This window comes from Cnephaeus nilssonii (genome assembly GCF_951640355.1).
Source record: "Cnephaeus nilssonii genome assembly, chromosome: 4".
Lineage (NCBI taxonomy): Eukaryota > Metazoa > Chordata > Mammalia > Chiroptera > Vespertilionidae > Cnephaeus > Cnephaeus nilssonii.
Genome location: NC_137075.1, coordinates 75,852,494 through 75,870,325, shown reverse-complemented (window position 1 = coordinate 75,870,325; position 17,832 = coordinate 75,852,494). Strand labels below are relative to the sequence as shown.

Here is a 17,832-nt window from a genome sequence, read left to right as displayed (position 1 = left end):
AATGTGCAACCTTATTAAGACAAAGTGATCTCCTTCCGAACAAGCTGCGCCAATTTCCGATCTCATGGGGACGTGAACAAGCCACTGACTGAGCAGCCCCCACATGCAGGCATCCTGCCAGGTCCACTCTCAAAGGCCCACTGCAAGGCCACCACTCTCATTATCTCCGTCTTATAGATGAGGAGGGCATGGTCGATCCTGGGTGGACTCCTGCCCTCACAAAGGCACTGGGCACGGATTGCAGGCTCTCCTGCCTGGTCTCATTCAATCCAAGCGACAACTGTCTGCTTCAGTTATAGGGCTCTCTTTATTAGCTGCTCATACCTCTCCGGTGCCTTTTCTCCGGCTGCACGCCTCCTTGGAACTGCCTCCGTGCCCCCTGCTCAGGTAACTATTATCGCCCTTTGAGGCCCACTGTCCCTCTTACCTGGCTGAGCTGCTGTCTCCTAGTCAGACCAGTCTGAGCCCTGAATTGTTCACAAGGTACCTCGCCTGTGTCACCTTCCTTATCCAGTCAGCATGAACTTCCCATGGCAGCAGTGCTACCTTAAGTGTGGGTACATCCTATGGCACCCTGCAGGGTGGCGGGCAGATAGATGCTTCAAAGCAGTAACTCTCTAAGAAAAATATCAAACATGCTCTCCCAGATCTCTTCCCTTCATTAAGCCCCTGGGTCCTTAGTGGATAGTAATGGATTGCTGACGAAATGGGAAGAATGAAAGCAGGAAAACTGCTGACTGGTTACAAAAACTAAATAAAAAACAAACTAAAATGAAACTTGCTTAATTTCTTTTACTTTTACCACAGCACATACAGTACATCAGCCCTGTACTTTACCAAGGAGGGAGTGGAAACTATTGACTACTGAGCAGGAAAGCAAGTGCTGATGGATCCTCTGTGGGAGGGAAGGTTTGGAACCTGAGCAATAGGCTGAATTACCATAAGGTCAACTGAGACTCAAAATTGCTTTGTTACGCACAATAACTTTTAATTATGCACACTGCAATAGCACTTATTCATTAAATTGTGTTTTAATAGATAATCTAACATATATGAAGCAAGCTCTTAAAGCTCTCTTCCAGAGTTCAGATACATTCAAGTTCTAAGTCATCTTAGGTTCTGACATTTTTGAGGTAACAAGGGAATTACATACCACAAATATGAAATGATTCCTTCAATTAAGGGATGGGAAATCTGCCAGCAAGATATGTAACCTTATCTATAACTAGTGTAATTACCCTGGTTGGCATCTAGTACTGAGAATAATCTCTCTATAAGGAACTGGGTCACAATTTATAGTCCTAAGAGCACTTAATTGCATGGAAATTCAAGAGTGACAGCTTCCTTGATCAAATTGTTTTAAAGTATTCCTCCTGAAAATATAGGAAAAATTTTTAAAAAAACAAAACATTTTCCCCAAATTTTCATTGTATTTTGCTGTTAAGAATGTTATTTGTAGCCCTTGTTGGTTTGGCTCAGTGGATAGAGTGTTGGCCTGTGGATGGAAGGGTCCTGGGTTTGATGCTGGTCAAGGGCACATACCTTGGTTGCAGGCTCCTCCCTGGCCCGGGCCCTGGTCAGGGCATGGGCAGAAGGCAACCAATCGATGTGTTTCTCTTACATCGATATTTCTCTCTGTCTTTCTCTCTCCCACTCTCTCTAAAAATCAATGAAAAAATATCCTCAGGTGAGTATTAAAAAAAAATGTTATTTGTAAAAGAAATTGAAATAGCCCTGGCTGGATGGTTGAGCGTTGTCAAGTACACCAAAAAAGGTTGTGAGTTCTATTCCCAATCAGGGTAGATATGGGAGGCAATCGATCAATGTTCTTCTCCCACATTGATATTTCTCTTTCTCTCTCCCTCCCTCTAAAATCAATAAACATATCCTCAGGTGAGGATTAAAAAAAATTGGAACAAAATAGATTGTGTACACCCAGAAGAAAAATAAGAGGCCTTCAATTGCTTTCAGCGGTGTCTTCCTGAGCATGTGATCGGGGAGCAAATGTGGGGATACACAGGACCTGGCCATTTACACAGCGTCCCTTCTTCCAGAGGCAGAAAGGAAATGCTAGCTAACAGGACGGTTCATGTTACCTCATCAGTTGTATTAAAATTCAGGGATCTAGTGGCTTCAATTTCTCTTTCACTAAAAGAAACATTTGGTCCCTGGAGTAATATATATCTGGCTAACAATCAAGCTGCTAGGCTGAAAACCAAGCAGCAGCTTTCTGTGTTAAAAGAAACTTACTCTAAGACCCTCTAAAAACTCAGGACTACTACTTTCCCTCTTCCCTCTCCCTGAAAGAAAAGTCACCTGACACCAGCCTCAGTGCATATACAGCATTCTTTCTGGAATGCAACCAATGGACTTACACTTAAAGCCTCAAAATTCAGGATTCTTTACATCTTCATTCACCTCATAAGCATTAGGTATCTTTGCCTGATGTAAAAGTCCCCTTTAGAGAAAAGAAGAAACTAGATCCAGACAAGGTTACTAGAAATGCCCTAGACAACCTGAAGCGACAATCAAATTCCAGGCTTCCAAATTTCCTTTCTTCTTTTCAAGTTCCAAGGTTGAGATGATTCACTAGTTATGAGAAAGATTTCTGAACAGGGCTGAATTAGTTACATTAGCATTTCATTGAGGTTTGAGATTTACATATTCTTTTAGTCATAAAAATGTTCAGAAAGAGCATGATATCATATAACCTTGAAGTATAAAAAGATGACTACAGAAAGGAAAATTAAAAAAAAAAAAAGGAGAGGTTCATCGTCAGTCCTGATTCTGTGACAGTGTTTACTCAACAGCCAAAATATCTCTGAAGCCAAGAAGTATAAATAAAAGTAACGTCCATTTTACAGGCTTACTGAGGGGAGGAGGTGGGGACACGCACAAACATGGACTTGGGAGGTTCTGCTTTTTAAACTTAGGAGTCTGGAAATTTAACTCTAACTAAGACAGTAGGCAACCAGCTCTGACAGATTCCATTGCGGGAGTAAGCACCACAGTTGTCCTCACCTTAGCAGAGAGAGTTAGTCCGAAAAACAGTATCTCACAGAGTCGAGGCATAAGAACAAGTGAAAACACATATTTTGGAGCCACATGATAGAGAAGTTGGTCCTACCAGAAATGTCTATTCAACATCAACAATACCTCGATAGAAGGATGTTGCAATTCTGAGCTCTCCGACCATCAATCACCGAAAGCTCTTTGACTTTTAGTTTGGAACTCAGTGTGTCATCGATGGCATCTGCTTCTTTCTATAAAGAGCATGAGAGAAATCCATCACAGTCAAACAGGGACACTCCGGCTTCAGACACATACTTTTCCTGCGCGCGCGCGCACACACACACACACACACACACACACACACACACACACACACACCACACACAGACAAAGCTGAGATGGTGAGGGGGGGAGTGTAGGAGGGTGACGGAATTGAAACAAAGACTAAAATCTAGTAGACAAAGGGGAAATAAGAAGCGCTGACCACCCACATTTGAAAAAGCATTGTTTGGAAGAACAAAGTGCTCCTAAGTTGAAGATGCTCCGTGTGCATACATTATAAGGGAATGGTGCCCTCTTTTTGTCCCCCAAACCCCTTTGGACAGCAGACAGAACTGTCACTATGAATCAAGCTCAGCTGAGGCCTGCCATTGCTGGTCCAACCATTTGTAGGACACGTTCACCCCACAACCATTTGCATCCTAAGCACTTAAAGGGCTGAACAATAAAGACCCCAAATGTCTTCATGTGCAACAGGAAGCTCCCAAGCCCAGATGGTACCTTTCGTTACCCTAGAGCCTGATGGACAGCTCAAGGCATTAGTCCAATTACTTGAGTTAACAACGAAACACTACTTGCAACCCTGCTGCTGTGCAGAAAGCTGTAAGCAATGATGGCCAGTCATAGCTTATGGTGGGAGAAGCATAAAACAATTATATAAGATACTGTTTGAGTAAGCTGGACATCAAGGTGAAAACATAGAGTAATTAGATAAATAGCAAGTTTAATCTTATCAGAGGGCAGGATCCATTTATAAAATGTAAGGAGCTCTGGAATTGTGTAACAGCTTAGGAAACAAAGACGATGTGGAATTTATACTAAGAGCACCATGTGAACAAACTTTGCAACTGTCTTTTGTCGTGATGAGATTCCAGCTAAGAGTTGAAACCCAACATGAAATTACCTAGGCTGTGTTACACTATCTGAACAAAACAAGATAACTGAGACTTTTCGAGCTTACAGTGAGCTGGTTTACACTAAGCGAGGTTCAGGTAGTAGCTCACTTACCTGCTTGGAGTTACTGCTCACAAAGAAGTCCTACAGCCACGGCAGAGGCATGGGAAAGGCAAATCAGATACATGCAGCTCAGAAACCACAGCAACAAAGGGGGGAAGTCCAGGAGATCAGGGAGGGGTGTAAGAGGTGACTACGCCCCTAGGAGCAGCAATGAGGGTGAATGAAAATGACAGAGCCTAGCGGAAAATACAAATAAGGGCATGGTACTGAGCATTTGGGGTAGAGAGAGATGGTTGGGCCGCACCTCATTTTCACTGGTGGAAAATCAAATTGAGAAAGGAATTCAAACACCCCAGGAAGACTCAAGTTGGGAAAGGAACCACATCCTGTTTGAAAGGACCACTGGGCTCCATTGATTCAACATGATTTTTACTTGAAGTGAAAAAAAAAATCAATTGAACCAACTTAAGGAAATTATTCCCATTGTTATATACTACTATATATATATTTGGTGGAAGCAATCTTCTGTCTTCTTGTATCACAAGGAAGGATTATGAAAAGACAAAAGACTAGTTCAACAACATAGGTCAGTAGTATTAACCCTCACTGCCCGTAGGTGCGACAGGGAGAGAAAAGACAGAACTCACTAACTGGGAGACAATAAGGGATCTGTGTGGTGTGCAGCCATTGGTGGCCCTGTCCCAACTGCCTCAGGGCTGTTTCAAGCATACAAAAGTCAACAGCCTCTTCTTGAAATAGTCCATAGAAAAGACTTGGAATGAAGAAGAGGAAGAAGTAATTGACACATTATGAGAAAGTCACAAATTTCTTTATATATTTTTGCCATGATGGAATGAATACAGCTTCGGTGTGCAAAACACACCCCAGCTTTCGGACCAACCACTAGCACAACCAGCATTTGCTCAGCAAATTCCTTAAGGCCTCACTGGTTCTGGCAGTGCCGCTAAGGCCAATTTTACGCAGATGAGCGGCTTCATAGATAGCATCTCTAGAGGGAAACAAAATGCCCCCTCCCCTGGCTCCTCCCTGACAAGGAGGGACTGCTTTTCTAGAATGGCATTAAAAAAATCATTTGATAACCACAAGGAAACTTTCTCCTCCTCTGATGTCACAGTTTTCTCTTGTCCTTGTTGTAATTGTCAATTTTTCTACTCTACCAGGTAAAACTCCTTAGGACTCGTTCCCTGTAAAAGCAGTTTCTCCTTTCCAGGGCAGAAAGAACTATGTTGACGTGAACTCCACGAGGCTTTACCCTACTTTTCTCTCTTAAAGAGACAAGCTGCTTAGTTGAATTTAGATCTGGCTCTCACTGTCTGGCCTTCAGAAAAGAAACTTCTAAAAAGTTCTCTGGCAACTCTCATAAATTCCCACCATCAGGAAATGGAGATTTCTGACCTCTACTGTCATGGGCTATGCAATCAGGCAACTATCAATAACTAACTGGTACTGGTGCTCAGTCTGTCCGTAAAATAGGGTCAACAACCAGATTGCTAGTATGAGGATTAAATGTGATAATGCACGTAAAGAATTTTGTACAATGCCTGACACACAGTTATGAGCTCAGTACTTGGAAGCTATCATAAAATTATCTTTCAAGCTGATGATCAAGTCCTTATCTTCTCCTACTGTCCTGCTTTCAGCTGAGTTGAACAGTTGGTCCAGATCTCCCATTTGTAACCAGTGGCAGTAATAAGTGCAACAATTAATAGCTAAGTAATGTAGTTCATCTTTCCAGGGGAGGGGATGAGGAATGCCATGGGAGAGTTTGGTTAATTGTTAGCTTTACGATTCCCTTCCTTTAAAGAGTCCTTGAATCATCACATTTTAAATAAAATCACAAAGTTTATTAGATGGGGCATGACAAGAATAACAATGTTTCCAGGTCTATTTCAAATAAGTTAACATTCTTTTTGAAACTTTAAGTTCTTCACTAACTGGCTTGAACCAAACTTGACAGAATCATCTATCTTTGGCTCCACCTAACAGGATGCCTGATTTTTCCAGATGATTTTTTGGTGTAGAGCCTTGGGCTTGGAATATAAATAGGAAGTTGAGACTTGCATTCTCAGGAACTAGTGCTGATAGATTCTTATAGATAGGGTTCCACAATGAAGTAATGACTCAACAGTTCTCAGATAATAATAACTCATACACGAATGGGTCTTAATCTTTTTGAGGTTGAGATTCCTTTGTAAATCTGATAAAAGCTGGGATCCTTCTCCAGAAAAATTGTATACACTGATATTTATACAAACCCTGCATTTGATTAACTCTTACCATGCAGTCCATTACAGAACCTCTACCCTATACTTTAGTCTTAAGAAAAATTATCATTTACAATTTTCTCTTCAGTGCTCAAGGACCAAGATTATTGAAATATATTCCTAAATCACATAATTTTTCAATGTGAAAACGAGATAAACAGAATAATGAAACATGTAAAAAGAATAAAAAGAAAAATTCTTTGACCATTTATAAATATCAGAAGATACCATTAAATGTTCCAAAGGGGACCCCAAGAATAATTTGTGCATTACATACTGGCAGGAGAGATCAGGTTGTGGAGCCTGAGACACAGTTACTCTTTGTTCCCTAAATCAAAGCAGAGAGGCTTTGAGATATTATTCTGTGGGGTGATAACAGGGCCTATAAAGAAGGGGTGTCCCCAGGCAAAGAGCAGGGGGAGGAATGAAGATAGTGAGCTGTTAATTTATTGCTACAAAGATATGACTCTCTCTAGGTAAATGCCAAGTTCATTTCCCTCTGTCCAACTGCATGGATAGGGAGAATGAATTTATAACATCTCAAGATAAAATTTCCCACAAAACCAAGATGAATATTGTTTAATTGCATGTGAGATAGTATTACTACGCAATGCACTACTTTATATAATAAAATAAGCCTTTTGTGGTTGGCCTGTGTAATATAGTTTTAATGAGGAAAAGAGCTTTTGAGATTCAAGAAATTGACTTTCAAATGAACTTCTGGAATGTGAGCAGGGGAATAACTGCACGCTATTAAATTCCATTTCATGTGGCACATAAGCTTATATAATCAACCCTACACACCTTTGATATCTACACTGAAAAAAGTCCTGAATAAGAATGGTCTGTTTCTTAAAACCGCAGTTAAAGAAAATCCTTTACAAAACCCAACCTACACAATGAATAAAACCATGGCATAAGAACAACATGAAGCTAAGAATTATCCACTTGTACACTTGACTGTGCTACCTGTTTGGACACTGAATATACACTAAGCCATTTTTTTAATTATCTGTGAAATAGAAATAATACTCACTTCATAGAACTGGTGTGAGGATTAAATTTAAAAATAAGTATAAGAGCTCCTTGAGAACTAACTTTAGGGTTGATGAGACTGGTAACTCTGTACCAAAACTGATTATCATCTTTTAGCCTACCTTACTGCTATTTAAAGATTTCCCTTATTTCTGCTTTTATTCTACAAGTGGCATTATAGGCCTGTGCAACCATTTAATACATTTGCATCAATTGAAATACTTCATATATAAAACAGACAGCATAAATATTTGTCCTGTTTTTAATGATACAATATTTTTTAAGTCAATGGAGCATATCTTGTGCATGTGTATGCACAGAAAAATCTCTCCTAAATGTAATTAATCATTATTCACCTAACTTATACAGATCTGATATATATATAAATATTTTCCCTACCCCCCAAATGCATGAGTTCCTTTCCTTTCTTAGAAATTTATTTGGCCAAACTGGATGAAGTATAGGGAATTTGACCAAGGTCTGCTTTTTTTTTTTTAAACTCTGGAGGGAAGAAAGAGGAGATACCATAGAAAAAAATAGGTTCCTAGCATTCATTTGGGAGTGGAAAAGAAAGCAGTTCAAGTGTGATAATTATATAGTACCCTGAGACTCGTGGACAGTCAGCGACAGGAAGCCTGTTTCCTTTATTCTGCTACAACTTCTCACTAGAGTGCCTGCATCTTTCGATTTTCTATCTCTCAACATTCAGTAAATTCAATGAAATGGCTCAGATTTCCTTCATTTGGAAAATACTAGTATATTTATGGCTTTCAAGTTCTCATCTCAAATTCTTGCAGCAAGTGGAGAAACATGCTTGAACCAAGCTGAGCAGGTGTGTTGAAACTTTTCTCCAGGAAGTGCTACTGAAAATAGCACCAATGGTTCTACTTGCCAGTCTACTTAGTGGTAAGTACAACTGAAATGTGCTGGTCTATCCTGACTGCAATGACTACTGATGAGTTAAACAGTGACTGGTTGCTAGGAGACAATTGCCCAATACCAGGCTTTCTGCAACCCTGTCTCCCAGAGCTCTTGAGAACTGTCCACATATTTGTCCCAGAGCATTTTGGCAGCATCCTTCTGCACCTTCTGCTGAAAGCCAGTTAATTATGAGTCTTGTAAACTTGGGTCTTTCAACCACCTGCCTTCATAATAAATGCAAGCCACATGCTCAGGCTTGAATAGCATCATTTGGAATAACTGCTGTTTTCCCTTCCTTTAATTTACTTCCCAAATCCTCACCTTCAGCAACCAGAATGGACCAGTATTAGTAACTGAAACTAAAGAAGGAAATCAATGGGCCATGTAATGAGGTCAGAAAATTATTTGACTTTCCCAGGAAATCAGCTAAAATGTCAAGGCCCAGAGAACACCTTGCTGTGACAGCAGAGGGAGGAGACCCTTGCAGCCGGTCAGGGATGAGTCTGTGCCGAGCACCTGCTGTATGAGGGCTCTAAACACACCCTTTACTTGAAAGGTAAAGTGTCTCGCTTTACGTCCTATCTTCCTGTTCCTCGTTTCCTTTAATGGTGTGCATGCTATTGCCCAAGCTTGCCTTCACACTTACGTCTGGTACCAGCTAGTCCTGCTTTAAGACTATGTAGCCACGCCAGGCAACCACGTGCGTTTGCACACTTCTAGAATAGCATCAAAATGCACTGCAGAGAGGCTGTCCCTCTAAGTAAAAGTATTCTGGCTGAAGGACATACCCCCTTTTCTTTTCAATGGCAGATGTATTCAAGGCCATTTTAAAAATAACCCCCCTCATTTTTGTGTCTCCCCCAGCTGCAGGCATCTTCTCCCTCGGTGTAGGGCAGTTCTGCTTTGAGACACTCTTTCTTAGGCACCAGGCCAGGCCTAAGCAGACTAGGAAGTGTGCTGCTTGTCTGAGGATGCCCCACCCTGGCATGATTCATTCAGGAGTGAAGGGCCTCCCAGCAAAGCCTGAGGAATGCCCCTGGCAGATGCACGGCACCCGAGTGCTCCTTGTTTAAGCCACACTCCGCTTTCCTCATCATTTCCCTCCCAGTCATCCTTAAGAATCTTCCTTCTCATACTCGGGGACTTCATTTTTCCCTTCCCAGGTCTCTGACTGCCCACTCCACCTCTTCCTTGTTCTTCTGAAACTCTGAACCTGTGACGCCGTGAGAGGTATCACCTTGCTGTGACCTCTTCTGGCCCACGTGAGAGGTATCACGCAGATGTGACCGGGGCTCATGGCGTCACAGGGACAGCCTGGCCATGTAAGCCAGCCTGGATCAACACTCCCACCACTATCACGAGGGCTCTGCTCACTTCCTGAAGCTTCTCTAATCCTAGTTGTATCACTGCCACCTGCACGCTTGCTCAGCCTCCCAGCCCCACTCTGAGTTGATCGTGTTCATGACACAGTAAAAACTTCTCTCTAGGCTCCAGCTAGCTGCCAAATTACAGCCATTCACCGACCCCCAAACTTCTAAAGGTTCCATCTATTTGAAAAAAGCAGTCTGCTTCTGATAATAACCATTTGATATGGTGTGTTTTTTTTCCAAAGTCAGATAAACTAAAATGGCTTCAGAAAGAAACATTATTTTGGCTAAGCAAGTTGATATACAGAACTTCCACCAGTGGAGACAAGGTCTTGGACACACACCAGGGTATGAAGCTCCCTAACAAGAAGCTTATATACCTTCGAGATGTTCACACACACGCACTGACAGGCATACACGTGTGGACACATACATCATGCTGCTTTGCAGGAACATGCAGGGTAGACCAAACAGCCTAGAACTAAGATGCCTATCATGGCATGGGTATGGCAGGTGGCCCAGGGATCATGCATGAGGATGTGTTTTTCCTCTGTAGCATCTGGAAGGCATGTGCTGTTACCTGCTGTCTTTGGTAGGCAGAGAAAGTTCGTTCCAGGTCTTCAAGATCTAGAATTTTGAAGACTTTTGAATCATCAATTTCAGTCCATACTGTTCCTTCCAGCTTGTTCTGCAAACATTAAGTTAATAAGCACTAGGGTTTACAGTTATATACAAAAAGAACAGGCGTGGTTATATTTTAAAATGCTGCCACCCCCAATTTTTCATTCTACCAGATGCTCAAAGTGAGCTGGCTTCCAACAATGTGCCATTTATTTCAGAAGCTTTATCACTTAAATATCTAAGCTGGTGAGAATCCCGAGTCTGTACTAGAAAATGAGATCACTTAACAGCCAGGGCTGTGTCCCCTTTCTATGACAGCACCATGAGCGGAACAAATGGCTTACCTCCGGCAGCTTGGACCAGTTGAAGGATTTCAGGGCATTGGTGGGCTGAGGAATGTTCTTCTTCTTTAGTGCCAGACCCAGCGGAGCACCAGGAGGTGGCATGATTCCCCCCAAGGGAGGAGGCCCTGGGGGAGGCGGAGGCCCCCCAGGGGGGAGGGGAGGAGGAGGAGGAGGAAGCATTCCTCCTGGCAGAGGTGGGGGCGGTGGGGGAGGAAGGAGAGACCCTGGCACAGAGGAGGGAAAGGGCCCCCCTGGGGCCCCAGGCGAAGGTCCACCTGGGATTGAAGCACAGACGGCCCTCTGCAAAGATAAAAATAGGAAGAGATCAATGGAAGAAATAAATTCAGGCGATGCTTTTGAGAGTCTGACACTTTGCCTGAAATTACAGAGGAATTCTGAGAATGTGGGACTAAGGGGCAGTAAGGCCTAGACCTTCCAGGCCTCGGTGGACTCTACTGGGTGGGTCCTTTGTATTTGGCGCTCTGGTGCTTGTACGCAAAGCGTTCACACACCTCTCACTTTTGAACCATCGTCCAGTTTGGCTTTCTGGAAATCAGTTTTTATTTTAAAAGGCTAATGGGACTCCCCTTGCTCTTATTAGAGGATTTGTATTTAAAAATGCCCAGTCTATATGAAAGCAGAGGGAGCGAGTCTCACAACCATGCAGTAAATCGGGAGCTGGTTCAGGTTTTCTCCCCGAGTCAGGAGCTGGCTACTTAGGATGAGGGGCTCAGGGACAGGATAAGGGAGGGCGGAGCTGCTGCCTGTGGTCCTCACCCTGCTGAGCTCGTGCAGCTGGGCCGTCAGATCCGCCACCTGCTGCTTGACTTGCTTATGCTCAGTGGTCTCCTTTTCAAGCTTCTCTTTCATTTTATTTAAGGTCTGCATCATCTCCTCCTTCTCTTGGGTCTTGGCGTCACATTCTCTCTCTTTCTTTTCCAATTTCTGTTGTAGCTCATTGTGCTCTGCATAGGAAACAGCCAGACATGAAAACCAGGATCTCTTCAAAGCCAAAGCGTCTTCTCTACAGAGAAAACTGAGGATTGGGAGGTTCTTTATTAGGTCAATATTATTCCTCTTCTCCATCAAGGGGAGCAGCTTGCAGGCTCAATGGTGTTCGTATTTAGAGGGGGCTTCAGATGAACAACTTTATTCACTACAATATTTTGTAAGAGACGGAGGAAGAGACCCTAGAGCCACAGTTCTTGTGCAGGAGAATGGTGCCTGTTTGGAACTTAATTCAGAATCCTGTCATAGACATGGCCCTTCACCTACACTTGGGAAAATGAGTATTAAAAGGGCCTCTTCACAAATTAGAAATGAAGAGAGAGGCCAGGGTTTATTAGCTAGGTTTTCTGGCTTGTGTCTGACTCACAGAGGGGCTGAGAGGGAGGATCTTGCACTGTGAGGAAATGCTGCTGCCAGACCACTGTTTGTCTCAAAGCAGTCATTTCTTCCATGCCTCGCAGAAGGCTAGTTTGACTAGAAGAATTTTATGCTTCTGGCAAATAGTTCTTAAAACTTGTGAAAACAAAGGTTATCATCACAGCATTAAATATCTTTAGGGCAGTGGTACCGGCTGACCATGAGAATCACCGTCCTATGGGGAGAAAAGTAGCTGCTCTCATCTGCAGTTTTACTGACTCCCAAGCCTGCTGATTTGCATTGCCAATATGCCTGCCGCTTTAGCACTAATGGGAGTGACGGGCTTTGGAAAAGAGGACTAACGAAGTTTAGACTGTAGATCTTCATTTCCAATACTTGGCCCCAGTTACAATCCCTGTTCTTTTTATATCAGTAAATCCACTAGAGAGATAACCCACTGGGGCAGAGCTATACAGAGTTGGTGTCTATGTCCAAATTTGATAACATATTGAAAATTTTGCTTTCTCTATCTCTTACTTTTCCTCTTGAGTCCTCCAAAATCAGACTTTGCAGAGAAGGGTTCAAGACACCCAAGTCCTTGGCTTTTACCAGCCTTGGAGCGAAGGTAACGGTTAACCCACTTTTTACCACTTCTACCACTTTGGGAAGTCAGACACATCTGAAAACTCCCTCCCTGTCTCCCATTTTCCTTCTTCTATCTCCGTTTCATTCCTCCCTGACAGCTGTAAGACTTGACTCTCCATCACCAGTCATTAGCCTCTGACATCTGGCCTCACCCCAGAACCGCCTGAAGGAGTAACATCTCAGAAACCCAGACCCTATCCCAGAAAGTCTCTTCTGCAGGCTGGGGCAGGGCTTGGGGGTCTGTGGTTTTCAAATGCTCCCTAGATGATTCTGATGTAATGCCAGGTTTGGTAAGCTCCAGACTAAAGGATTCTCTCCACAAATGGCGTCCATTTATCATCCATTTGCTAAGCGTTTACTCAGTGCTCACACAATTCTCTGCACAAAAGAGAATTCTTTCCAGGTATGCTCCACCTTTCAGGGCCACGGAACTTCCTGTCTCCTCACAGCCTCCACCCTCTGACTAACTCATCAACACGTGCCCTCTTTAACACAACTTGGCTACTTGAAGCTTCCAGAACAGAATTTTATTTACTAAGTCTCCTTTCACACCCTACCCTTGACCTTGGTTTAAACATCCTGTTCCTCCCACTGACCATGGCCATTTTCTCTGTACCACCGCAGCCTACAAAAGTCCCTGTCATTTATTGTGCAACCGGCATGTGTCGGACACTATGCTACAGCCCTTACAATCCTTTTGTCATTTAATCTCCACAGCAACCCTGTGATTTAGGTTTACTCTTCATTTTTCAGAGGAGGAGACTGGAGGAGAAGAGAACAGGGCTTAGCCTACCCACACTGTCAGGGGCCGAGCTGAGACTCAGACCCAGAGCCCAGCACATGCCTGACATACACAGGCACTCAATGAGTAAATGACCGCAAAGCTATGTCCTCAGTTCTCTCATCAACTTGCACACCTGAGTCTCCATCCTCTAAGGATGTATCCCTAAAATATCACTCATTGACCATCTTCTCTTTGATATAATTTCTCTTTACTATTTTAGTCAATGTTCCTATTTTTTTCTATAGAAGTTTCTAGAACTTATTTCTAAAAATGGATGTGCAACCTTACTTTTTGGAGAGCAATCTGAATTCATGAGGATCTTGGAATATTACAGAACTTCACATTTGGCATTTTCCCCTATCAGTGTGGCCCTGCCCTTCTGTTCAATGGAAAAGGACAAATGTGACAAGAGGGAAGGAAATGCTTCTGCAGCTCTTGGACCTTTTTTTCAGCTCTCGGGTGAGTGCTCTTGTGTTTCACTGGCTGTGACTGAGTAACATGGACAAGGAACAGGAAGTCAATTAATACTGGCTGGGAGTATGACTGCTTTCTCAAAGGGACCAACTTTAATTTGCTAATATTTTGAAGGAGGAGAGAAAGTTATACCCATTCTGTGTGAGGCTGGCACAGCGATGGGCACAAATGACCCTCCTGTCATCCGATGCTTACTGTTACTATCAACGACATAGCCAAATACTCACCAGTAGCTGGCCTGTTAATGTTACATAACACATATATCTACAAAGGTCAGTGTTCCTCTGCAAGATTTCTCTCTTTATAACTGGTGCCAAAGTGAGGTCATGTGAAGAATTGGGCTGCCGAAACCAAGTGCCCGTGTTTCTCTTTTAAAATTCTGGGCAATCCTTAGTGTTCCTTAGTATATTTCTAACAACCCAGTGTGCTTTAAAGAGCAACTATGCAGTAGGGGATGGGCTAAGAAGACTAATAGCCAAGAAAATTTTAATTAACGAACACTGAATAGCAAATACTTCAAGCTTTTTCAAAAAACTTACATGGTTATAATAAAAGGATAAAATTTGGGAAGCAGCATGACAACTAAAATAGCTAAATTCAAGAGAAACCAGTATAAAATGCCCTTAAGACATGAAAAAAAAAAAAAGACTTATGCACTTAGGTCAATTAAGATGCATCAATGTAAATTTCTAAAATATACAGAAAGCAGAGTTAGTTGCCCAATAACAAATAACGTAGCCTCTTTTCTTGTCAGGGCCTCATCACTTACCTTTTCTCATTTTTTCTGCTTGTTCTTTCCACTGCTTAACTTCATTTTCATTAACCAACCTGTATAATAGTTAAAGTAGCATTCATTAGAAAACACACAAAAGGCCTACAGCTAAATGCATGCTCTCTAGGTACAAACAATCTAGTGCAGAGAACCCCTAAGCACGCTTGATACACTTGGAAATCCAGAAGAGACTTAGATATAATACATGTGTATAGCAAGGAATTCCTATTTGACCTCTAATACATTTCAGTTCTCCCAGCTGCTATTTTAAAGTAGGATTAAAATAAATGTCTTACACTGTCACTATTATCTTACAGACTGCAAAGTAGGAAGAAACTTACATCCGTACGACATTCTTAATATTAAAGTTTTCCAAAGGTGTGGAGTCAGGGTCCTGTCCTTTGTCATTCTGGATAACTATTTGCTGTATAATTCTATCTAGTAGGAGCCAGTACTGAACGGTGTTGCCACTTCTCTTGTCTAAAAAAGAAAACAGTGGTGGAAAATACTTCAGGTTATTTCTCAGCTAGAATGAATATTTTTTCAACATGGTCACCCGAAGGCCCAGCCTCAGAACCAGAGAGATGTTTACATCTGTACCTACGCTTCCCAGAGTTTCTGGAATTCAGACCTGCGATGATCATTTACTTATTGGAGAGGAATTTTCTATCCCTATCTATATGTGTCATAAGGTATATGTTTATTTTTAAAATCAAAGCAAGTTATAATTAATTTCATTTTGAGAACTTCACGACATCCCACAGGCTGTGTGGAGACACACTGGGCTGTCACAAAGCTAAGGTGTGAAATCCCTGGTGTGCACCCAACCTAATCAGCACGTCCGGACGACACAGCCCTTTGGATGATGCCCAAACACGGAAGAATACATATCACAAACACTCACAAGGCATTTGGAGGCAGTGGTGCAGGATAGACATGAAGTGAGGGTAAGCTTCACTGTGGGTGAGCCTCTTCCTGGTCAGCTCAAACATCTGAGTCGCACTTTTTGTGTCTATGTGAACCTATTTCATATGAAAAAGAAATCTAAGTCAAACACTCAAGTTCCTCAGTTCCCACGATGCAAGGTAAGCAAAACTAAGGCAAACAGAAGCTCATCCTGCCACTTAGATAGCAGAGCAGAACTCTGATGTTGCTGTTAGGTCACACTGCTGCATGCTGGCTCTACAATACATGTTGCAACGGGGGACTCCGTGAGCTCACGAGTCAAGTCAGAATAATTGTAAGCCCACATACCAGTTCAAATCTTTTGGCAAATTCTAGTTCATCTTCATTTCGGAGCATTTCAAAGAAGTCTAAATGCCTGAAAGACAATTAAAGAGATGCTATTAAAACACCCTACAAACACAGGCACACAAGAATCAAGTCTAGGAAATGGATTCAGGGCTAGTGCCAAAACCTACACTAAGTGCTCCACACAATGTGCTCTTCTTTCATCAGGAAAGTCTTAACATAATAAACAGCATTAGCTGAGTTGACATTCTGGTGAAAGTACCTTGTGTCACGGGCAGGTTACAAGTAGTTGATAGAGTGGCGCTACACACAAGGAAAAAACATGAACTGTCTCAGACCGGACAGCTTGACTTACCTGTCTAACGTTGAATTTTCATGTTCCCTTAGTTTATCTATGACAGGTTGAATTCCTAACATCAGAAATTCATAGCGAAGATGAAGTCTAAAGTCCAAACTTTCCTGAAAGTAAAAGGGTAATAAAATTCATATTTACCTTTTTAGAATAGTCAGTAATCTTTCAAAAAATATTCTTTAATAATACATGTTTTGTACATAAGGTCCTTACCACGCCTGCGCCTTGGCTCAGCACTGCATTGATGAAGGACATGATGGCAGTCTTGAGACTCACTTCATCCCGATACCGCCCTGTGCTTTTATCCAAGTCATTAATTAATGTCTACCAAGGATACAAATATAAAAACAAAGGACCGAATCATTACTAATCTTCCACTCATTTTATTACAAGTTAATTTTCAAAATCATGTGCTTAGTCAGAATCACATTGATCCATAGAAAGCCACTTTTTAAAGATTAGGCCTAAAAACTCTTTTCAAAATTCTGAATATCATATATATTCAAATATACATGCATACAAAATATAAAAGACTGCTTCGTTAACTCTGCTTGCTTCTCCCATGTGAGTATAATTATGGTGACATAATCTCACTGTTTAGGCTGATCCTAAACTAAGAAGGACAACCTGTAAAATTTTCAGGGCACACTCCATCTAGTGGATTCAAAAGATGTGTGCTCTATCGTGTGTAGGAACCTGGGTCGAATTTTCAAGTTCAGTAAATCCAAAACCCCGGATTGATCAATTATAGAAAACATACTCTACTTGCTGGTCCTAAAACCGGAGAGGAAAGAAATGCTTGATGTCATGGTGTAAGTAATCACCATCAAGGAAATCTCAAGTTCTGTTCCCCGCTCAGTGCCAGGAGAGGACCTGATGGAGGGTGAATGAAGAAGCGGAGAGGGAACACACCCACCTGAAAGCGGGTTCTCTCGCTGGCATACTTCTGGTAGTGCAGCATGGCCTGCAGAACCTTCTTGTGGCCCCCGGGAACCAGGCACACGGCGCCCAAGATTTCCAGCACAGCCACCTTTGTTTTAATGTTCTCTGTGCTCAGACTCTGAGCAATTACATTAATACTCTCAGAATGAGCCAGGACATGAGCCCGACCTTGAGAGTTGTTCATTAGCGCTTTTATACATCCAATGAGAGAGGTATGTATGCGAGACTCCGAGGTCTCGTAGTCCATGGTCTTTAGAAAGTTGAGAATACATGACAGGCCATCCAAGTCGATGAATCTGGTTACAAACCTGTCAGGAGGAGGTTAAAATGTGTCAGACTTAAGTCTCCCTGAAATTTTGTAATAGCCTTTAATGGAAAAGTTTAGGGGCTGGGGAGCAGGAGAAAGGAAGAAGATGCAGTTCCTAA

General features: G+C 42.3%; 1 protein-coding gene across 8 annotated transcripts in view; it reads right to left on the bottom strand.

Annotated features, from left to right (window-relative positions):
* Nucleotides 1-17,832, bottom strand: part of DAAM1 (dishevelled associated activator of morphogenesis 1) — a 159,814-nt gene that overhangs the window by 28,143 nt on the left and 113,839 nt on the right. For all 8 annotated transcript variants that reach the window (XM_079769870.1, XM_079769874.1, XM_079769875.1 and 5 more), the window contains 11 exons: nt 17,381-17,714; nt 16,678-16,788; nt 16,468-16,571; nt 16,116-16,182; nt 15,766-15,883; nt 15,203-15,341; nt 14,859-14,917; nt 11,599-11,786; nt 10,822-11,121; nt 10,437-10,544; nt 3,157-3,263 (listed from right to left, as the gene is read on the bottom strand). In XM_079769870.1, the coding sequence (XP_079625996.1) occupies nt 3,157-3,263; nt 10,437-10,544; nt 10,822-11,121; nt 11,599-11,786; nt 14,859-14,917; nt 15,203-15,341; nt 15,766-15,883; nt 16,116-16,182; nt 16,468-16,571; nt 16,678-16,788; nt 17,381-17,714 (1,635 nt within the window). The remainder of the gene's footprint in view (nt 1-3,156; nt 3,264-10,436; nt 10,545-10,821; nt 11,122-11,598; nt 11,787-14,858; nt 14,918-15,202; nt 15,342-15,765; nt 15,884-16,115; nt 16,183-16,467; nt 16,572-16,677; nt 16,789-17,380; nt 17,715-17,832) is intronic.